Genomic DNA, 24409 nt, shown 5'->3' with positions numbered 1-24409 from the left:
TGCTGTGGATAGAACTGAGATCCTCTTTGATTTCCTCTGTAGCACCCCGTTCCTTGATTCTGATTTTGGGCTCTAAAACCTGCTCGACCAGTAAGTTGCCATCTCCAACTGGCCTGTCCATACAAATTACTGTTTGAAAAAGCTCTTCTCATAGAAAAATTAGCTTTATCTAAGTTTGTAAACGTCCGCACATATTTTATCAAAGCTTTACCATTCCTTCTCCAAAAAGTAGGCCACAAGCCTCCTCTGAAGACTCCTTATTTGCCATATCAGATAATTTTAGACTACTACGCATCAGAACAGTCTTCCTTCTTTCTGACAAAAGTCCCGCATTCGCGTTCCCTAAAAAACAAATGGCTCTCTGACACAAACCACGTAACAGATGCATATCTATGTCCTTTCCCTTTAAATAAGCTTCTTCTACCATATCAAATATCCTGGCCAATGTCCCAAGAATGTCAAATAGTTTATCCTGACATTGCTTTAAAGAATTCTCTAGTCCTTTCCTCAGATCTTTACCCTGTTTAAATAAATATGTAATCATTTCTGGGTCTAAATTCGGTGTTATGCACACCTTATTGTCAATGACTGGTCTTAGAACACTCCACTCTCATCACATTCCTTTCATCTTTCTCCAATAGAGGACGTAGCCTTGTCTTTATGTAATCAGCAACATGGTCCAAAGGCCACCAATCCTTCCCTCTTGGGTGTCTTATATCCTATGGTTCAAATACCTTTTCACCAAGTGGATCCGTTATACTCTCCTTACCCTTACTTCTAACATTACCATCCAATTCTTCCTCAAGACTATCTTCATATTCCAGGTCCAGGATACATTCATCTAAATTATTGTTATCTATGTCATTATCAAAATCTTCATTTACAATCCCTATTCCTTCATCCGAGTAATGCTCTCCTTCAGCGTCAAGCTGACTTCCTCTTGTACAGCGTAGGGTACCTTCCCTTTTTGAGCCGCTTTGGACTCCAATGCTATCTGACATCTCTTGCAAGTGTTTTCATTTAGTAAAACACCTTTCCTCCTGGACCTCTATTATGAGCTTCATCTGACAAAGAAAAAAACTCCTCCTCATCATTACCTTTCCTCTTAACTAAAGCCTGTTTTACAGACTCCGCACTACCACTTTTATTTCCTCAGGAACAATTCTCCTGATAATATCTTCTTGATTACCCTCTTTTTCACAATTTATTTCATATATATATATATATATATATATATATATATATATATATATATATATATATATATATATATATATATATATATATTTGTTTCCATTTGTTAATGTGCCTAAAAATGATGAAAAAAATCTCTGTTCTGACTGACTTATCTCTGCGCCGCAATGAACCACCTCAACGGTGACTCGTTGTCGTGGAAATGGCCTTGCAGAGCAACCCGCACTAAACACAACAGGCTTTGCTCAAAACAAGACCTATTTCCTTTAAAAATAACCCTGAACACTTTCCATACATAAAAGAAGTGAACGCTACCAACATTCACTCCTTAATCTAATGTGCATGCGACCATCTGGTCACACAGACTCACTGCACATCACACATCAAGAGATCTCCTGTGCGCGCTATGACAAGCGCGCCACAGCATTCTCCAATCTTGTGCCACACTCGAGCGCCATGTCTTCATGCGCGCAATGTGAGAACTGTGTCATAGCACTGTCACACCACGCAATTGTCAAACCGATTACCACAAAACTGATCCAAGTAAGAATTTTTTAAACAATATATATAAAATTGTTCTCTATTACTATGACAACATTATATGTAATTAAAAAAACGCTCACCTAACTCAACTAAAAAACATTCAGGTACAATTAAAACTTAAACAAAAAGATAAAAAAAAAATCCTAACACAAAAATTCTTTAAACAATGAATCTATCATTCTAGCGCTACCCATAAATTGGGTGATGTGTCCAACATATCATATAAACACCTTCAAACACAAACCAATTACAGTAATAACATCATATATTATCTGCTTAGAAGCAGCAAACAAAAGAGGCAGAGAATGGAGGACACCCAATTTATATGGGACTGAACATTCTTTTATCTATTATTATGTTGTTAAAGTTCTAGGAACTTTGCATCAGTGCTTTTTAAAGCGTAAGCTATTGCTAAACACACAGCAACACCCCCTGCCCCCACCCCTCCCCAAGAGGTCAGTGCCCCCTCTAAAGCCAGCCCTGCCTGTGAGGTACACTGCTTTTTTCAGAGCAAGTATCTCTTTCAGTATCTCTGACCTGGAGTAAGCATCCCACTCATATGAGAGGTTCTAATTGCTGATCCTGGTAGGCCTTACATTACATTATAAGATGGCCTCATAAATTATCTGGAGAAAATATTTCTTCATGAGGAAGGTTACCACATTGCTTATCAGAAAGTACCCTGTTCTTCCATTGAGACGAACCCAGAGCTACTTGTGAATATTTTTCTACCCATAGACAGTGGCCTCCACTATAGAGCAGTAAACATCTCTTTCAGCACAGGGTAGTCATGTTTTCTCTGGTAAGCTTGTTTATTTACAGATATTTCCAAATTTAGCTCTAGGAATTTTCTGTAGGAAGCGGAATCATTTAGTAGCTTCCGGGAGTTTGTATGGCCGGTCTTTAAATTGGAGTTCAGTTTAGATAGGGTACCACAGTTAGTAAGCTTGGCCAGATGAACAGAACTGAAGGACTTTGGTACTTGGTGCTGTCTAGATGCAGGAGTTTGGAAGTAAGAAAAAAGTCACTTTAGTCTTTATTCAGCTCTGAAGAATCTCTTGTAGAAAGCCGGGACTTTGGAAGGTGTCTGGGATCTCGCAGTCCAGTTTAGCAATGACTTTGTATATTGATTTTTTCCAAGATGGATCCAAGTCTTTCCTGCTTATGATTGCCTCAAAAAACTCACGTAAAGTTACTGTCGCAATCTCCAGGAACTGTTCAGGGACCTGCAATAAAAAAAGGCACAGTGACACTCAGCAGCTACAAAAAAACGTGCTTCAAGAACAACTGCAACCCTCATAGGATAACAGAGCCACAAGTCTGCCACCTGCTGAGTAGATCACAATACCCACCCCAGCTTGGACTCTGCATGTCATTGAGGAGCTGCTATAAGTAGCTAGAAAGCTTTCTTCCAGATGAAGGAAAGTGGGTACCCCTGGATCCCAACTATTCTCCGTGACCCCACTTTCTTAAACTGAAAAAGAGAGCTAGATGAAATGCCAGCCAGTCACAGCCCCACCCCAAATGGTCCAGCAAAACCTGCAAAGTACATGACCTCAAACAGGAAAGCAAACAACTCCACTCGTATCCTGTCTTCTTGGCTTTTTTTGGTGTGCGGAAGCTAGAGTTCCTATTGTTTCTTGTTGGTCCGTAGATTTTGCAACTGGGCCAAGACTGATTTGCATATGGCTCGTCTGTGCCTGGAGAATCATGGTGAGGAAAAAGCTATAGGGTGTTATTCGCACAGAGCAATTAAGTGATGAAGATTAGTTCAAGCATTTTCATAGAAGCTTTTTTGTCTTTCTCAGTAAGTGGCACAGATATACCCAGGCATGTATCTTTTAGGTGCAACTCTAAAGGGACTCAAGCTACAAAAAGTTGGGCTCTCATATTGTTGGTTATTCTCGGTAATGGCACAGTGAGCAAAAAACAGAATAGAATATGCCCTTAGCAATTGCCAGTGGTTAAGAATAATCCAAGAAGTCCCATCTATTACCTTTTGTCTTTCTCAGAGATTCATGCTAAGTGGAACCGTTATGCCCAGACATTTGGCCTATAGGTCGCTGTGCCATATGGACCCCAGCTATGCTTCAGTAACGTGGCTGAACAAGTCCACGTCGACGACAGGTAAGAGGAACACATACAGTTTTGCTATTCTCATGGATATATTTGTGTGATGCACTTAGATAAGAAACACAAAGGGTGCAGAGAATTACTTTTCGCCAGTTAGATGTTTGCAAGATTTGCCCAGATGAGGGGTACAGTGGATGGAGAGGGTTACTGTGAGAAAGTAGCCTCTTTCTAGCCTTGTTACCCCCACTTTGGGCCTGTTTGTGAGTGTATGTCAGGGTGTTTTCACTGTCTCACTGGTATCCTGCTTGCCAGGGTCCAGTGCTCATAGTGAAAACCCTATGTTTTCAGTATGTTTGTTATGTGTCACTGGGACCCTGCTAGTCAGGACCCCAGTGCTCATAAGTTTGTGACCTATAGGTATGTGTTCCCTGTGTTATGCCTAACTGTCTCACTGAGGCTCTGCTAACCAGAACCTCAGTGGTTATGCTCTCTCTTTACAAATTGTCACTAACAGGCTAGTGACCAATTTTACCAATTTACATTGGCTTACTGGAACACCCTTATAATTCCCTAGTATATGGTACTGAGGTACCCAGGGTATTGGGGTTCCAGGAGATCCCTATGGGCTGCAGCATTTCTTTTGCCACCCATAGGGAGCTCTGACAATTCTTACACAGGCCTGCCACTGCAGCCTGAGTGAAATAACGTCCACGTTACTTCACAGCCATTTTACACTGCACTTAAGTAACTTATAAGTCATCTATATGTCTAACCTTTACCTGGTAAAGGTTAGGTGCAAAGTTACTTAGTGTGAGGGCACCCTGGCACTAGCCAAGGTGCCCCCACATTGTTCAGAGCCAATTCCCTGAACTTTGTGAGTGCGGGGACACCATTACACGCGTGCACTACATATAGGTCACTACCTATATGTAGCTTCACAATGGTAACTCCGAATATGGCCATGTAACATGTCTATGATCATGGAATTGCCCCCTCTATGCCATCCTGGCATAGTTGGCACAATCCCATGATCCCAGTGGTCTGTAGCACAGACCCTGGTACTGCCAAACTGCCCTTCCTGGGGTTTCACTGCAGCTGCTGCCAACCCCTCAGACAGGCATCTGCCCTCCTGGGGTCCAGCCAGGCCTGGCCCAGGATGGCAGAACAAAGAACTTCCTCTGAGAGAGGGTGTGACACCCTCTCCCTTTGGAAAATGGTGTGAAGGCAGGGGAGGAGTAGCCTCCCCCAGCCTCTGGAAATGCTTTGTTGGGCACAGAGGTGCCCAATTCTGCATAAGCCAGTCTACACCGGTTCAGGGGACCCCTTACCCTGCTCTGGCGCGAAACTGGACAAAGGAAAGGGGAGTGACCACTCCCCTGACCTGCACCTCTCCTGGGAGGTGTCCAGAGCTCCTCCAGTGTGCTCCAGACCTCTGCCATCTTGGAAACAGAGGTGCTGCTGGCACACTGGACTGCTCTGAGTGGCCAGTGCCACCAGGTGACGTCAGAGACTCCTTGTGATAGGCTCCTTCAGGTGTTGCTAGCCTATCCTCTCTCCTAGGTAGCCAAACCCTCTTTTCTGGCTATTTAGGGTCTCTGTCTCTGGGGAAACTTTAGACAACGAATGCAAGAGCTCAGCTGAGTTCCTCTGCATCTCTCTCTTCACCTTCTGCCAAGGAATCGACTGCTGACCGCGCTGGAAGCCTGCAAAACTGCAACATAGTAGCAAAGACGACTACTGCAACTCTGTAACGCTGATCCTGCCGCCTTCTCGACTGTTTTCCTGCTTGTGCATGCTGTGGGGGTAGTCTGCCTCCTCTCTGCACCAGAAGCTCCGAAGAAATCTCCCGTGGGTCGACGGAATCTTCCCCCTGCAACCGCAGGCACCAAAAAGCTGCATTACCGGTCCCTTGGGTCTCCTCTCAGCACGACGAGCGAGGTCCCTCGAATCCAGCGACTCTGTCCAAGTGACCCCCACAGTCCAGTGACTCTTCAGTCCAAGTTTGGTGGAGGTAAGTCCTTGCCTCACCTCGCTGGGCTGCATTGCTGGGAACCGCGACTTTTGCAGCTACTCCGGCCCCTGTGCACTTCCGGCGGAAATCCTTTGTGCACAGCCAAGCCTGGGTCCACGGCACTCTAACCTGCATTGCACGACATTCTAAGTTGGTCTCCGGCGACGTGGGACTCCTTTGTGCGACTTCGGGTGAGCACCGTTTCACACATCCTCGTAGTGCCTGTTTCTGGCACTTCTCCGGGTGCTACCTGCTGCTTAGAGGGCTCCTTGTCTTGCTAGACGTCCCCTCTCTCTCCTGGTCCAATTTGCGACCTCCTGGTCCCTCCAGGGCCACAGCAGCGTCCAAAAACGCTAACCGCACGATTTGCAGCTAGCAAGGCTTGTTGGCGTTCTTTCGGCGGGAAAACACTTCTGCACGACTCTCCACGGCGAGAGGGATCCGTCCACCAAAGGGGAAGTCTCTAGCCCTTTTTGTTCCTGCAGAAACCTCAGCTTCTTCTGTCCAGTAGAAGCTTCTTTGCACCCGCAGCTGGCATTTCCTGGGCATCTGCCCATCTCCGACTTGCTTGTGACTTTTGGACTTGGTCCCCTTGTTCCACAGGTACCCTAGATTGGAAATCCACAGTTGTTGCATTGTTGGTTTGTGTCTTTCCTGCATTATTCCTCTAACACGACTTCTTTGTCCTTAGGGGAACTTTAGTGCACTTTGCACTCACTTTTCAGGGTCTTGGGGAGGGTTATTTTTCTAACTCTCACTATTTTCTAATAGTCCCAGCGACCCTCTACAAGATCACATAGGTTTGGGGTCCATTCGTGGTTCGCATTCCACTTTTGGAGTATATGGTTTGTGTTGCCCCTATCCCTATGTTTCCCCATTGCATCCTATTGTAACTATACATTGTTTGCACTGTTTTCTAAGACTATACTGCATATTTTTGCTATTGTGTATATATATCTTGTGTATATTTCCTATCCTCTCACTGAGGGTACACTCTGAGATACTTTGGCATATTGTCATAAAAATAAAGTACCTTTATTTTTAGTATAACTGTGTATTGTGTTTTCTTATGATATTGTGCATATGACACTAAGTGGTACTGTAGTAGCTTCACATGTCACCTAGTTCAGCCTAAGCTGCTCTGCTAAGCTACCATTATCTATCAGCCTAAGCTGCTAGACACCCTATACACTAATAAGGGATAACTGGGCCTGGTGCAAGGTGCAAGTACCCCTTGGTACTCACTACAAGCCAGTCCAGCCTCCTACATTGGTTGTGCAGCGGTGGGATAAGTGCTTTGAGACTACTTACCACTCTTGTCATTGTACTTTTCATAAGAGAAAAATATACAAAACAAGGTCAGTGTATATACACATAGCCAAAAAGTTTTGCATTTCCTCTTTTCACTCTTTTCTAAGTGCTGAAAAGTACTTCTTAACTTTCAAAAAGTTCTTAAAAGTTTAAAAAGTTTTTTTCTGTCTTTCTAAAAAGTTCTGAAAACTTTTTTCTCTTTTTCTATCACTTTAACTCTCTCTAAAAATGTCTGGCACAGGCCAAAATGTTGATCTGTCCAAACTTGCATATGACCACCTTAGCTGGAAAGGAGCAAGGAGTCTCTGTGTAGAGAGAGGTTTGAGTGTAGGGAAGAATCCTTCTTTGGAATTATTGCTTAACATGCTTAGAGAACAAGATAAGGCCATAGGGGCCACATCTGTTGAAAAAGTAGCAAATGGTTCCCAATCTGATCCAGGGACTCCCCCAGGAAAAGATTCAGGAAAGAAACTTCCTAGCCTGCCCATTACTAGACAGTCTAGCATAGTTGGTAATGATGGAGAGCCTCACCATAGAAATAGTGTTGTCTCACATCATAGCAAAAGCATTTATTCTCACCATACTGGTAGTGATGTTTCTGTTAGCCAAGCTGTTAGGGTGGCTTCTGTAAGGGACAGGTCTCCTGTTCATTCTTCTGTGTCTAAGAATGTCCCTCCCACCAACCCTGATGACAGAATGTTAGAGAGGGAACTCAATAAGTTGAGAGTGGAACAAACCAGACTGAAGCTTAAAAAGCAACAGCTGGATTTGGATAGACAGTCTTTTGAACTAGAGAAAGAAAGACAGAAGTTGGGTTTAGATACCCATGGTGGCAGCAGTAGTATTCCCCATAGTCATCCTGCAAAAGAGCATGATTCCAGGAATCTGCACAAGATAGTTCCCCCTTATAAGGAGGGGGATGACATTAACAAGTGGTTTGCTGCACTTGAGAGGGCCTGTGTTGTACAGGATGTCCCTCAAAGGCAGTGGGCTGCTATCCTATGGCTATCATTTAGTGGAAAGGGTAGGGATAGACTCCTTACTGTGAAAGAAAGTGATGCCAATAATTTTACAGTTCTTAAGAATGCACTCCTGGATGGTTATGGCTTAACCACTGAACAATACAGGATAAAGTTCAGAGAGACCAAAAAGGAGTCTTCACAAGACTGGGTTGATTTCATTGACCATTCAGTGAAGGCCTTGGAGGGGTGGTTGCATGGCAGTAAAGTTACTGATTATGAAAGCCTGTATAACACAATCCTGAGAGAGCATATACTTAATAATTGTGTGTCTGATTTGTTGCACCAGTACCTGGTAGACTCTGATCTGACCTCTCCCCAAGAATTGGGAAAGAAGGCAGACAAATGGGTCAGAACAAGGGTGAACAGAAAAGTTCATACAGGGGGTGACAAAGATGGCAATAAGAAGAAAGATGGTGAAAAATCTCAAGATAAGCATGGGGATAAGGGTAAAACCAAAGATCCCACTTCAAATCTTAAACACTCTTCAGAGGGTGGGGATAAAACAAATTCTTCCTCTTCTTCCCAACCTGCACACATTAAAAAGCCTTGGTGCTTTGTGTGTAAAAACAGAGGCCATAGGCCAGGGGATAAGTCCTGTCCAGGTAAACCCCCTGAGCCTACCACCACTAATACATCAAGCTCTAGTGCCCTTAACAGTAGTGGTACTAGTGGTGGGACTGCTGGCAACAGTCAAGCAAAGGGTGTAGTTGGGTTCACTTATGGGTCCATCATAGAAACTGGGGTAGTCAGTCCCAAGACAGTTTCTGTCACACCTAGTGGCATTGGCCTTGCCACACTGGCTGCTTGTCCCCTTACAATGGATAAGTACAGGCAGACAGTTTCAATAAATGGTGTTGAGGCCTTGGCCTACAGGGACACAGGTGCCAGTATCACTTTGGTGACTGAAAACCTAGTGCACCCTGATCAACACATCATTGGACAACAGTATAAGATTATTGATGTCCATAACTCCACTAAGTTTCTTCCCTTAGCTATAATTCAGTTTAGTTGGGGTGGAGTTACTGGCCCTAAGCAGGTGGTGGTATCACCTAGCTTACCTGTAGACTGTCTCTTAGGTAATGACCTAGAGGCCTCAGGTTGGGCTGATGTAGAGTTTTATGCCCATGCAGCCATGCTGGGCATCCCTGAGGAATTGTTCCCTCTCATTTCTACTGAAATGAAAAAGCAAAGGAGAGAAGGCCTGAAAACTCAGGATCCCTCTCCATCAACAGGTAAAAAGGGTATCAAAGTATCCCCTAACCACCCTACCATTCAGGATACCATTCCTGTGGTGGGAGAAACCTCTCCTGGGGTGGCACCTGTTCCAAGGGAATCATCAGCTGGCAAAGCTGGACTCCCTGAGGTAGAAGTACCTCTCTGTGGGATAACTAACATTGGTGAGAAAAAGAGCACCATTTTAGTTAACATGGAGCATCCCTCCAACCCTCCCAGAGAAACTTTAGTGCAGAAACCCTGCACTGCCTCACAACACTTAGGACAGCATCCCTGCCCTAGTGTGGAGATCATAGGACAGCATCCCTGCCCTGCTCCAACTCAAGAGAAACAGCATCCCTGTTCTCTCTTCCAGCCATATGGACAAAGTTTTTGCCCAGCTATGGCTTTTCTGAGACAGCATCCCTGTCTGGCATTTCCATCACTACAAATAGGTTCAGTGGACAATTCCCACTGCTCTAAACTAAAACTTACTGATAGAAACTCTGAAAATACATCTTCACATAGTTGCTTAGCTAAAAAACTTCAAACAGGGTGGTTTACATCCCCACAGGGAAGTAACCATATAGTGGATGATAAAGGGAGTAACCAGTCTATTGCAGAGCTACTCTCTACTTATCACCACTTTGACAATAAAGTCTCAACTGGCCAAGGTTAGCCTTATTGTCCTTCGTTTGGGGGGGGGGGGGGTTGTGTGAGAAAGTAGCCTCTTTCTAGCCTTGTTACCCCCACTTTGGGCCTGTTTGTGAGTGTATGTCAGGGTGTTTTCACTGTCTCACTGGTATCCTGCTTGCCAGGGCCCAGTGCTCATAGTGAAAACCCTATGTTTTCAGTATGTTTGTTATGTGTCACTGGGACCCTGCTAGTCAGGACCCCAGTGCTCATAAGTTTGTGACCTATAGGTATGTGTTCCCTGTGTTATGCCTAACTGTCTCACTGAGGCTCTGCTAACCAGAACCTCAGTGGTTATGCTCTCTCTTTACAAATTGTCACTAACAGGCTAGTGACCAATTTTACCAATTTACATTGGCTTACTGGAACACCCTTATAATTCCCTAGTATATGGTACTGAGGTACCCAGGGTATTGGGGTTCCAGGAGATCCCTATGGGCTGCAGCATTTCTTTTGCCACCCATAGGGAGCTCTGACAATTCTTACACAGGCCTGCCACTGCAGCCTGAGTGAAATAACGTCCACGTTACTTCACAGCCATTTTACACTGCACTTAAGTAACTTATAAGTCACCTATATGTCTAACCTTTACCTGGTAAAGGTTAGGTGCAAAGTTACTTAGTGTGAGGGCACCCTGGCACTAGCCAAGGTGCCCCCACATTGTTCAGAGCCAATTCCCTGAACTTTGTGAGTGCGGGGGACACCATTACACGCGTGCACTACATATAGGTCACTACCTATATGTAGCTTCACAATGGTAACTCCGAATATGGCCATGTAACATGTCTATGATCATGGAATTGCCCCCTCTATGCCATCCTGGCATAGTTGGCACAATCCCATGATCCCAGTGGTCTGTAGCACAGACCCTGGTACTGCCAAACTGCCCTTCCTGGGGTTTCACTGCAGCTGCTGCTGCTGCCAACCCCTCAGACAGGCATCTGCCCTCCTGGGGTCCAGCCAGGCATGGCCCAGGATGGCAGAACAAAGAACTTCCTCTGAGAGAGGGTGTGACACCCTCTCCCTTTGGAAAATGGTGTGAAGGCAGGGGAGGAGTAGCCTCCCCCAGCCTCTGGAAATGCTTTGTTGGGCACAGAGGTGCCCAATTCTGCATAAGCCAGTCTACACCGGTTCAGGGGACCCCTTAGCCCTGCTCTGGCGCGAAACTGGACAAAGGAAAGGGGAGTGACCACTCCCCTGACCTGCACCTCCCCTGGGAGGTGTCCAGAGCTCCTCCAGTGTGCTCCAGACCTCTGCCATCTTGGAAACAGAGGTGCTGCTGGCACACTGGACTGCTCTGAGTGGCCAGTGCCACCAGGTGACGTCAGAGACTCCTTGTGATAGGCTCCTTCAGGTGTTGCTAGCCTATCCTCTCTCCTAGGTAGCCAAACCCTCTTTTCTGGCTATTTAGGGTCTAAGTCTCTGGGGAAACTTTAGATAACGAATGCAAGAGCTCAGCCGAGTTCCTCTGCATCTCTCTCTTCACCTTCTGCCAAGGAATCGACTGCTGACCGCGCTGGAAGCCTGCAAAACTGCAACATAGTAGCAAAGACGACTACTGCAACTCTGTAACGCTGATCCTGCCGCCTTCTCGACTGTTTTCCTGCTTGTGCATGCTGTGGGGGTAGTCTGCCTCCTCTCTGCACCAGAAGCTCTGAAGAAATCTCCTGTGGGTCGACGGAATCTTCCCCCTGCAACCGCAGGCACCAAAAAGCTGCATTACCGGTCCCTTGGGTCTCCTCTCAGCACGACGAGCGAGGTCCCTCGAATCCAGCGACTCTGTCCAAGTGACCCCCACAGTCCAGTGACTCTTCAGTCCAAGTTTGGTGGAGGTAAGTCCTTGCCTCACCTCGCTGGGCTGCATTGCTGGGAACCGCGACTTTTGCAGCTACTCCGGCCCCTGTGCACTTCCGGCGGAAATCCTTTGTGCACAGCCAAGCCTGGGTCCACGGCACTCTAACCTGCATTGCACGACGTTCTAAGTTGGTCTCCGGCGACGTGGGACTCCTTTGTGCGACTTCGGGTGAGCACCGTTTCACACATCCTCGTAGTGCCTGTTTCTGGCACTTCTCCGGGTGCTACCTGCTGCTGAGAGGGCTCCTTGTCTTGCTCGACGTCCCCTCTCTCTCCTGGTCCAATTTGCGACCTCCTGGTCCCTCCAGGGCCACAGCAGCGTCCAAAAACGCTAACCGCACGATTTGCAGCTAGCAAGGCTTGTTGGCGTTCTTTCGGCGGGAAAACACTTCTGCACGACTCTCCACGGCGAGAGGGATCCGTCCACCAAAGGGGAAGTCTCTAGCCCTTTTTGTTCCTGCAGAAACCTCAGCTTCTTCTGTCCAGTAGAAGCTTCTTTGCACCCGCAGCTGGCATTTCCTGGGCATCTGCCCATCTCCGACTTGCTTGTGACTTTTGGACTTGGTCCCCTTGTTCCACAGGTACCCTAGATTGGAAATCCACAGTTGTTGCATTGTTGGTTTGTGTCTTTCCTGCATTATTCCTCTAACACAACTTCTTTGTCCTTAGGGGAACTTTAGTGCACTTTGCACTCACTTTTCAGGGTCTTGGGGAGGGTTATTTTTCTAACTCTCACTATTTTCTAATAGTCCCAGCGACCCTCTACAAGATCACATAGGTTTGGGGTCCATTTGTGGTTCGCATTCCACTTTTGGAGTATATGGTTTGTGTTGCCCCTATCCCTATGTTTCCCCATTGCATCCTATTGTAACTATACATTGTTTGCACTGTTTTCTAAGACTATACTGCATATTTTTGCTATTGTGTATATATATCTTGTGTATATTTCCTATCCTCTCACTGAGGGTACACTCTGAGATACTTTGGCATATTGTCATAAAAATAAAGTACCTTTATTTTTAGTATAACTGTGTATTGTGTTTTCTTATGATATTGTGCATATGACACTAAGTGGTACTGTAGTAGCTTCACACGTCTCCTAGTTCAGCCTAAGCTGCTCTGCTAAGCTACCATTATCTATCAGCCTAAGCTGCTAGACACCCTATACACTAATAAGGGATAACTGGGCCTGGTGCAAGGTGCAAGTACCCCTTGGTACTCACTACAAGCCAGTCCAGCCTCCTACAGTTACTCATTACCCAGAAGAGATATTCATGAGGTCCACCCTGATGAGTATGAGGAGCACAGAAAATTACTCTGTTCTCATGGATATGTTTGTGAGGTCCATCTAGACGAGGGGCAAAATGAACGCAGCTCCCAGGAAGGAACTGGGCTGTCAACTCTGATATAGTTTAAGTAACATGGAGAGAGAGGTATTCATTTCTCAGGAGTTTTCTGAAGAAGACCTCGTTGTATCGTAGTTTCTAAACCAACACGTATCGAACAATACAAGCTTTCTGAGTGCTGAAATGTAGTTATTTTCGCAGCAAAACTCAAGGAAGGCCAGGGAGCGTTTGGGAACTGTGAAATGAAGACTTCTGTGCCCTAAGGTACTGTTAGTTACTATCTGAAGCCTAGCCATGGTATTTGAACCAAACAGAGGAGCAGCAAACACATGGTAAATTACTTAATGTGATTGGATTGTATACAACATGCAGTGCTTCACAACAAATATGGCATGCAGTTACACTTAGTTAGGAAACAAAAGATTTTGCGTCAGGAAGGTGTAAGCGAGGCATGTTTAATGAAGTTCTTCAACAGAATACGTCTTCTGGGTTCCTTATAAGATAGTATAACATGAAAGAGAAGCCAATGACAGGGGTGTCGACTCAACATCAGTAATGAAGATATTTATGGAATCACTTTATGCAGTTGCGTCCAGCTCATATTTACAATGGGGGGAGGGGAGGAAGGATACTACAATACAAATCGTTTTTTTCAAAAAGCACCTACTGGGATACTATCTTCTCTGCTTGCGTCGTCTCTCCCAGCTCCAATGGTCATGGGACCAGGAGACTGCACAAGCCTATCCTAATGCTGGTTTCATGCTGGTAGCCAGCATGAAACCAGCGTCAGGATTGGTGAGAGAGGGCTCTCTCAGAGCTCACCAGAGCGCTGGAGGCCTGTGCCTTTGCTAACCCAGTTGTCTTAAGACAGCTGAGTTAGAGATGCTAAAGTGTGCATGTGTGGCCGTCGCAAGATGGCCGTCCAAACGGACATGCGCACTTTAAACAAGTGCACAGCTCCCTGCTGCCACTCAGCAGCAATTGCCACACCCTTTCCTGACACTCGGTTCAGGACTTGGCGCTGAAAAATAAAATGGTAATAAACAGAGTTTATTACCATTTTATTTTTCCATTATGATGGGCATTTTTTTGGGCGACGACACACCTCCACCCATGTGGAGGGGCCACCCCTGCTTATATGACACAGATTAGCCGAAAAAGGGTCATAGCGGATCCAAAGCAGCATGCTTCAACAACTGGAAAGTCACATCAGATCAATCATATTGAGTTCTTTGGTTTGGAGACACAGAAAACAGGTTAAGCCACAGTAGTTGGTGTGATTTACTTGGACCTTAGCAAAGCTTTCAATACAGCTTTAAACTGAAGACTTCTAAACAAGTTAAACAGCCTCCATGCCAGTTTATTGAAATGGAGGAATCAACACCGCATGTTTCACAGTGTACACATTGGTATGGTTTCTTGCCAGTAATGAGTTATGTGATATTTAGACAGTGATGGATGACAGAGATAGCTGCTAAAATGAGTTTATTCTGAGGAAAGGGGAGTGATGACTAACAAGAGAAAATGAGTTTGTCCAGAGAAAAGGTAGAGAATTTGGTCGCGCATGCGCGGTTCATCATTCCAGCACTTTCCAAAGGATTCATACACTACAGAGGAGGTGGCACATTAGATATATCTATGTGCTCAAGAATACACAATTTGGTCTTGAGTTGCTGCCAAGGGGGTACAAAGTAAGCACAGGTCGCATCAACAGTTTTGGCCTTTCTATGTTGTGAGTAGAAATGTACCCCACATAAGTTCCAGTTAAAAAGACATCATGGGGCTGTTTAGTTTAATGGTTGTAAAATATGAAGGAATATGACTCTGCAAGTGATCAGTAATTATTGAATTCGTTAAAAATGTCATAGGTGATGCAGGTGTGGAATATCGTCTATGCATTGTATGACATAATGTTGGCACTGAGAAAAAAAGTTACTTTGGTTGTTTACCGAGGAAGTCTGAACTTGTTTATTGGGAGATGTCGTGTGTAGTGTGTCCTACCTATAGTTAACTAGAGGGTAGTGTTGAAAGCAAATCGGTTAGGCAGTCGGTAGCCATTTCTGTGATGCTCTGGTATTCAAGCTTTTACAGTGCAGATAGATAATACTAGGTATGCTGAGTTGAAATGCAGCATGTACATACCTCGAATGCAGGATGGATTTATCTTAATGCCAGGGTAAGCATGCATGTTGGTGTCCACAGTAGACACTTACTCTGGACTCAATTTAGAACCAACCTTCAATGGAATGAAGCAGAGTGACCGAACGACCACGGGGGAACACACCACCAAGAAAGCCAGCTGGTTCACACCGCACTCCAGGAATCAAAGCACACCTACAGGAGGCTAAAGAAGAAATGGAGGACCAGCAAATCACCAGAGGACCTTGCAGCCTTCAAATCCGCCACAGGATCCCACCATGGCCTCATCAGATCTAAGAGGAAAACAGCCCTACAGGACCTCATCAACACCACAAAAGACATTTTAAACTTCATCAAAGAATTAATCAAACCACAAGTTGAAACCACCAACACCCCTCCATCCCAGGACCTCTGTGACAGACTAGCCGCCTTCTTTCATCAAAAAATAAAGGACATCTACGACAGCTTCGGACCCCAAGACTCTCCGAACTCACCAAGATCGACCAAACCAGGATCCACCGAACCCCCACTGCTCCTGCACCCCTGGACCCCCCCTCACGATGGATGAAACTCATTCCACCATGAGCAGCATCCACTCAGGAGCCCCTACCAACCCCTGCTGCCACTACATCTTCAACAAGGCCACTGCCTTGATCGCACCCGTGCACCACAAGACCATCAACTGCTCCCTAGAGTCAGCAACCTTCCCCGAGGACTGCAAGCACACCGAGATCTGCCCACATTTGAAGAAATCCACAGCCAACCCACATGATCTCAAGAACTACCGCCCCACCTTGCTGCTGCCTTTCCCAGCCAAGGTCACCAAGAAAGCAATCAACGATCAGCTCCGCCAACACATCGAGGACCACAACATCCTGGACATCTCCCAATCCGGATTCAGAATTAATTACAGCATCAAGACTGCCCTACTTGCTGCCACAGATGAAATCTGCTCTCTCCTCAACCACAGTCAAACAGCAGCCCTCATCTTACTAGACCTATTGGCTGCCTTCGATACAGTGTCCCACCCCACCCTATGCGCCAGACACCACACTGCAGGTACACACTACAGGGCCCTTAAATGGATACAATTCTTCCTGACAGGCAGAACGCAGAGAATCAGACTCCTGCCACACCTGTCAGAACCTGCAGAAATCAGCTATGGAGTACCCCAAGGATCCTCGTTGAGCCCCACGTTGTTCAACATCTACATGACCCTGCTCGCCTCAATCATAGGGAACTACAGTCTGAAATTGTCTCATACGCTGATGATACCCAGCTGATCATCTCCCTGGCTGAAAACCCCTCAATGACCAAGAAGAATTTCAAAGATGGGGTGGGAGCAGACACTGCCTGGATGAAGGAGAGCTGCCTTAAGCTGAACTCCGACAAGACTGAGATCCTCAACCTGGGACAATCCTCCTCAGCCTGGGATGACTCCAGGTGGCTCTCAACACTTGGCAGCATCCCACCCCCACAGACAAAGCAGGAAATCTCAGCATCGTCCTTGATTCAGCACTCACCATGACTAGACAGGTCAATTCAGTTGCATCCACCTGCTTCCACACCCTCCGACTCCTACGGAAGATCTTCAAATGGATACCAAGTGACTGCCGCAAAACCGTGACATGCTCCCTGATCACAAGCAGACTCGACTACGTCAATGCCCTCTATACTGGAACCACCAAGAAGAACCTGAGCAAGCTGCAATAAATCCAGAATGCCACCCCCAGACTCGTCCTGAACATCCCCCGACAAGAACACATCATAAGACACCTGAGAGACCTCCACTGGCTCCCAGTCGAGAAGAGTATCATTTTCAAACTCCTCATACACGCCTACAGAGCCCTCCACAACCTCGGACCCAGCTACCTCAACCTCAGCATCACCTGATACTCCCCTGCCAGACCTCTCCGCTCCTTCCAGCAGTCGCTCGCCACCGTACCCTGCATAAAGAAATCATAAACTGCAAGAAGATTGTTCACCTTCCTTGCGGAAACACCTTACCCCTCCACCTCAGACAGTCGCCATTGCTACTTCAATTCAGGAACAACCTCAAGACCTGGCTCTTTGACAGAACCCTGACACACCCTGGCACACCCCACAGCGCCTTGAGACCCTATGGGTGAGTAGCGCTCTCTATAAATGGCAGATTGATTGATTGAGAGTGAACATCAGACTACTCAGAGAAAAAGCAGCCTGCATCAACTAGCTGTGGTGGCACAGAGGTTTGTGCCTCTGTTGTGGATGCCAAAAAGCTGAGTTGCCTTGCAGATACATATGCGTAGCCTTTCCAACAGCAAGGGATCGAAGGTCCACCTCATCAGCCACTTAGAAGGAGCAACGCAACCTTAAAGAAGGAAGAAAAACAGAAGTTCCTCCATTCTGTCAACAGTAGTAATGACCACAAGGAAAACAATGTTGACAAACTGTCTGTTATTGGAAGCAGATGCTAAAGGCTCAAATGTTGTGTTGCAGAGGCTTAAGAATAAAAGGGTAGATCACAAGGAAGAACAGGATATGATCCCATGACTAATCTATCTCAAAACCTCAAACAAGGTGGAAGGTGATTACCTCCACCTGATTTAAATCCCCTAGAAAAAGCAGAATATTTTGAAGGCCATACAGAGAGGAAACCATAAGCCGTAACAGAAATCCATAACGCAAAAATTCAAGAAACTTCAGAAGATCTCATGAAAGAAGAAAAAAGTAATGAGAAGGAACATCTCCTGAGAGGGAAACCCCATGGATATTATAGACCAAATGGTAGAATGTTAATAGGACTTCTGCATGGTCATAGCTGCCTCCAGTGACTCCCTGAAACAAAACATGCCTAGCTGCTCGAAACTCTAGACTGTTAAGTGGGAGCAAATGTCACAAGCACCAGGCGAATACCCGGCCATTCAAAAACTAAACATATTTGGTCCTGGACCAGTGGCCATGAACCATTGTTGCACCCCCAAACTTTAAGTTTGTATTTGCCATCACAATCATCTGACCTGAATGGGCCAAGTGCACTCTCCCACAAAGCTGTCTTGGAAACATCTCTGGATGGAAAGGTAGATGGCCTGGAGACAGGGATCTGAGCCTTAAGGTCCAAGTAGACCTGCTGCTAGTAGTGTTAAACAAGGTGGACTAGAGAGTTCATATAGAACTTACCCCATAAAAGCACAATCACAGATGCTAAAATGTCTGATTATTCCTGCAGACATTAGTGGGCTAAGCTTTAGGATACTTCCATTACTCTCTCAAGATCAACCCACATTCACTGCACCCAGCTTTTCCCACATAGATCTATCTACAACCAATACTCTTTCAACCATGCACCCAGGAAAAAGCTCTCTACATGAGTTATAGGCCGAGCTGCAGTCAAGGGCCTTTAACTATGGAGAGGGCTTTGAACGTGACAGAAGGGATGTAAGGTTATTGCACCCACTGAGGGTGGAAGGTTTTAATTTAAAAGGGAGAAATAGAAAGACAAGCATTGGAAAGGTGGAGCTGAAGATCTACAGAGCCATTACTAGCCCTCTGGCACTGTTTTCATCAGTGGAGCACCCAACATTCCAGTTTTCTAATTAAGTAATATTATCCAAGGCGAAGCCACTTCCTGGTAGCTAATAACTAGGGGGAATCAGCAGGCCCAAGACAAAGCCAAATGCCCTACTCTACCTTGGCAAACTATCTTGGCCTTCCCCTTGGATAATATTGCTTTTGTAATTCAGCCCAGTAATATTTGAAATTAAATTTGTAACCTTTTTTGATAAATGTTGTGTTTTTCCTATTATTATTTAGGTGAAATTTTGCCAGAAGCATACCTGTTTATTTTGTTATTGATTGACAATTATCCGCTGTTTTTGTCCTATTAAAGGGACCACCGATGAAAGATGTGTGTAGGAAAGTGCCCTTTTTGGCATGGTTACACCCCCACATTTTGCCTGATATTGATGCTGACTTCATTTAGAGTGTGCTGGGATTTTGCTAACCAGTCCCCAGAACCATTGTTCTTTCCCAAAAACTGTACCATTGCTCCCACAGTTAGCACACCACTGGCACACAGTTAAGTCCCTTGTGAAAGGTACCTGCCATTACAGCTTGTGTGTGTTGGTGGGGAGAAAAGGACAAAGTCGACATGGCACCCCTCTCAGAGTTCCATGCCCACAAACCACTGCCTGTGGCATAGGTAAGTCACCCCTCTAGCTGGCCTTACAGCCCTAAAGCAGGGTGCATTATACCACAGGTGAGGGCATAGCTGCATGAGCAACATGCCCCTACAGTGTATAAGTCCATTCTTAGACATTGTAAGTGCAGTGTGGCCATATAAAGTACATGGGCTAGGAGTTTGTCACTACGAACTCCACAGCTCCATGATGGTTCCACTGATGTCTGGGAAGTTTGGTATCAAACTTCTCAGCACAATGAACCCACACTGATGGTGGTGTTGGATTTATTGAAAAATGCACCCAGAGGGCATCTTAGAAATTCCCCTTGTATTCTAGCCAAACTTCTAGTGCCGGACTGATCAGTCTGTGCCAGCCTGCCACTTCCAGATGGGTTTCTGACCACATGGCGTGAGAGCCTTTGTGCTCTCAGTGGCCAGAAAGAAAGCCTGCACTGGGGGGAGGTGTGTTCAACTCCACCCTGCTGGAACTGTAACACCTGGCAGTGATCCTCAAAGTCTCAGGCCTTTTGTTACAGTGCCCTAGGGAACTCCAGGTAGTGGAGATGCCTGCCCCCCAGACAAAGGCCCACTTTTGGCACCAAGTCCGGCAGTAAAATTAGGAAAAACAAGGAGGAGAGACCACTTCAGCTAGGACAAACCCCAGCAGAGAAGATTGAAGACACCCAACTGATTTGGCCCCAGCCCTACAGGCCTGTCTCCAGCTTCTGAAGCCCTGCTACAAATAGGCAACACATCCTGCAGGACCAGCGACCTCTTAAAAGCCTCATGAGGACGCCTGCACACCAGAAGACCAAGATCCCACGTGGACAGTGGTGCTGTCCAAAAAGAAACTCCAGCAAAGGACTCCAGAACTGCCCCAGATCCGCGAGTCCTACCCACTCTGCACCCCACACCCACGGCCTGTGACCAGGTGGACCACTGGTCCAGAGCAGGTCCCCAGGAGATTCTGACCTTGCTTCCACCCTGGGTTGGCCTCTCCTGGCCTACACGACAACGCCTGCAACCAAAATCTGGAGGACCCCCCGGACCGCAAGAGAACCGGACGAAGATCTCGGACGCCTAAAGGTACCCCTGCACCGCAGCCCCCTGGCCTTGGGGAATCTGACCACCTGTCCAGCAACATTCAGCAGGCAGCCCTTCTCCTTTTCCGGCCTGTGGTTTTCCAGAACCGCCCCCTGGACCTAGCCTGCAGCATCTTTGTGACCCCAGGGGTTCCCCATTGAAGTACTGGGACCCTGATACTGTGTTTGCACCCTGCCCCCTGCTGCCCCCCAGCGCCGCTGAAGGTGTGTGTTTGGTGCTGCCTGTGAACCCCCTCTGTTGCTCACTTAAACCACTCCCAGGTCTGCTCTCTGAAGATGCGGGTACTTAGCTGCAAGCAGGCCTGATTCCGAGTGCCCCCAGTTCCCATGGGAATCCATTTTAAATCCTGCCTCATCTTTGGCCTTTGCCAGCCCTGTGTTGCTGGTGGTGGGTTTTTGGGGTTAACTTGAACCCCCACCTGTGGATATCCTAACCTCCCGAGACTGGAACTGTAAGTCTTGTGCTTACCTCAGAAGCATACTAACTTTTCTTCCCCCTAGAACTGTCTCTGAAAATTGCACTATGTCAACTTTTAAAACAGATATTTGCTATTTTCTTGAAAACCGTTTAACTTACCAAATAGAAACAAAGTGGTGTTGATACATATTTTTGATACTCACTTGCATATGTACTTACCTGCAAACTGAATCTTGTGGTTCTAGAAATAAAGTAACAAAGTATATTTTTGCTGAATAAAAAAACATTGGCCTGGAGTTAGTCATTGAGTTAGTCATTGAGTGTGTGCTTCCTTTATTGCCTGTGTGTGTACAACAAATGCTTTGCACTACCCTCTGATAACCCTAGTTGCTCGACCACACTACCACAAAAGAGAGCATTAGTATTATCTACTTTAGCCTCTGTTAAGCCTCTGACCTTCAGACTACCATATTACGAGTGCTGAGGGATTTCCGCCAGAAATCCATCAGCCTTCATACTGGCATTCGGCGCTGAAGAGGCGGTCCCCCAGCCAGCACCGACATGCTAAAAGGATGCCGCACGTCGTATTACGACCAGTAGTACAGCGTGACGGTGTCCTGATGGCGGGTGCTGCCGACGGTGGAAGCACCAGGACCCGTCCTCTCCCAGACAACCTCCTTGATAGATGAGGTAAGTTGATCTTCCGACAGGGGAGGGGGTGGGAGGTGTTGAGTGAGTGTGTATGGTGTCTGTGTGTGTGTTTGAATGCGGGGGTGTTGAATGCGTGGGTGAGTGGGGGTGCGTGTATGTTTGTGTGAATGGGGGGCTGAGTGGGGGTGCATGTGTGTATGAGTGAATGCGTGGGTGAGTGGGGGTGCGTAAATGACTTGTGGAGGGGGAGTGTATGTGTGCCTGCAGCGGTGTATGTGTTAGTGCGAATGGGCGTGTCTGTCGAGTTTGCATGGGGGTGTGTTTGTGTCCATGTCGGACTGTTTGGGTGCATGCATGGAGGTATGTTGATGTGTGTGCGAGTTTGTCCTGGCGACAGGAATACTTATTCCTGTTGCCAGGATTCAAGACTGCCAGCATTTTGCTGTCGGTGTGACTGCAGAAAAGCGTCAGGACGAGCGGGGATTCGCCAACCTCGTAATATGGTGGTCTGCCATTGCGGCCCTGGTGGTCTTCGGACCACCAGTGTCATAATGAGGGCCTAAATCTCATTTTGATATATTATATACATAGCCAGCTTCCAACATGTGACAATATGCATGAAACACTATACGGGCATGCTCACAACAGGAACATTCTGGCATGCTTGTTATTGGGTGACCATTAGTGATGTAGTTCCTTATAAAGAGAACTCTTCTTTTTCTTCACTGGATTGCCCCTTTAATATGCATTGTAGTAAATGCTTAGTTTTGAGGGTCATGGATGGTTTAATGGTGGTGTCATGCTTATTTTAGGAATTGTGGTGAGTTCTAAGATGATTTTCTTCCGTGAAAAATGCTGATTCTGTACTGGTGGAACTGTTGTTGAAATAAAGATGGGGTTCTCTCCCGATTTTCTCACGGAACCTATGGTTAGTCGTCCAGAAGTTGAAAAGTGGACATATTTTTGTATAAATTTACGAACATTTTCCTCCTCCATGTGAGAAAGAAGTACATGCTGAGTAAAACGTACTTCCAAAACCAGAAAGTTTGTCATTTGATTCTTCAGCGTTCTACTTCAGCTTCAGTACAACGTTCTAATGAACAACTAGAGTGGTATCACTCTATATTCGTGACCAATATGAGGCATACTGAACATGAAAAATGAAATAGGAGCTTCAGAATTCAAGCCATTTCTTATTGAGGCGACAGCAGTAAATGAATAATATGAAGAATTTAACTTTGTCATGGTGATTATGGCTAGTGCTCTAGATAGTTAACACATTTTTCTCTAATGTCGTCCTCATGCTTGTTATGAGAAAAAGTCTGGCATGCTGAGTGGAAAATTTACTACCAAAAGCTGTTTCTACCAGCTGATCCCCCAGGTATTCTACTGCAGCTTCATCAGAGTCCGAATCAACAACTAGGATGCTGAAATTCCACATTTGTAATAAAAGTGAGGCAATCCTGAATGCCATACTGCTGGAACAGTGCCTGCTGTTTTATAAAGCCTTTCCGACCGAGCAGGCTGAAGTAAGTGAACATTAAAGGATTAATAAAGATCTGAAACTAGCTGTTTCAAAACATTGTAATGGTTTTAGGCCATTTATGACAGAATATAGTTTAAAAGGCAAAAAATAGTTAATGCGAGAGGTCCATACCTGTGTGTAGCAACTTATATCTACGGCTGCTTCCTCTGACTATCCATCCTATTTGTTTCTTAATACAGCCTTAACTTTTGAATAGTAAAATTTTTGTAGACAAAAGAGTTTTCATCTTCCATTCAAATACATTGGAGTAGATTTGCAGGAGGTGCAGGTAGCTATTTTCAGATTTATCTCATATGGAGGATGAACAGATTTGGGGTCGTAACGGCAGTGAGACCCTTCCAATAAGTCACTGTTTGGATGTCTAATTTATCTTTTTTCTTCTCTTTTGATAGGATGGAAATGCACTTTCTTCAACATCATTTTAAAAGTGAGAATTATTAGGAAACGATAAAACACCTTTAAAATAGAGATTGATAGTATTAACAATTCTGTCTGTACAACTTGTAAACAACTTCAGCATACTGCACAGGAAGATTAATGATTCCAAAGCTTTCTTTTCCAGCAACATGCCTCCTAGTGCAGCTCACATTCTGTGAGCTAGATGAGCTCTGCACTTCTTTAGTTGAACTCTGTGATCTTGCCAGGTAGCTGTCAAAGGAAGGAGGAGTAGTGATATATGGGTTAATACTGTAATGAGTCTCATTTTAGGTTTTAACTGTGATCCAGTATGTAGTTACTGACTGGCTAGGAGCCAATCACATTTAAGCATTTTTGGTAGTGTGCAGCTGCCTGAGTCACAGTATTTGTTTTTAAATTGAATATTTTGCTTTTTTGATGTTCTAAGATGTTTTAACCCCTTCGCTGCCAGGCCTTTTCCCCTCAGGTGCGAAGCCTTTTTTGGGCTGTTTGGGGCAATTCACGCTTAGGCCCACATAACTTTTTGTCCACATAAGCTACCCACGCCACATTTGCGGCCTTTCTTCCCAACATCCTAGGGATTCTAGAGGTACCCAGACTTTGTGGGTTTCCCTGAAGGAGACCAAGAAATTAGCCAAAACACAGCGAACATTTCGTTTTTTTTAAAAATGGGAAAAACAGCTGCAGATAAAGGCTTGTGGTTTTTCCCCTGAAAAT

At 45.7% G+C, this 24409-nt stretch overlaps 1 protein-coding gene across 1 annotated transcript in view; it reads right to left on the bottom strand.

Moving 5' to 3' along the window:
* Positions 1–2638: 2638 nt before the first annotated feature.
* The window catches only part of PROX2 (prospero homeobox 2), a 101703-nt gene continuing 79932 nt past the window's right edge, over positions 2639–24409 (bottom strand). Inside the window, exon 4 of the mRNA XM_069207654.1 lies at positions 2639–2963. Coding sequence (XP_069063755.1) covers positions 2778–2963 — 186 coding nt within the window. The 3' untranslated portion in view covers positions 2639–2777. The remainder of the gene's footprint in view (positions 2964–24409) is intronic.

Source organism: Pleurodeles waltl, chromosome 9, assembly GCF_031143425.1.
Source record: "Pleurodeles waltl isolate 20211129_DDA chromosome 9, aPleWal1.hap1.20221129, whole genome shotgun sequence".
In the NCBI taxonomy this organism is placed as follows: Eukaryota; Metazoa; Chordata; class Amphibia; order Caudata; family Salamandridae; genus Pleurodeles; species Pleurodeles waltl.
Note: the sequence above shows the minus strand (reverse complement) of the source record. Positions and strands in the feature narration are given on the sequence as shown.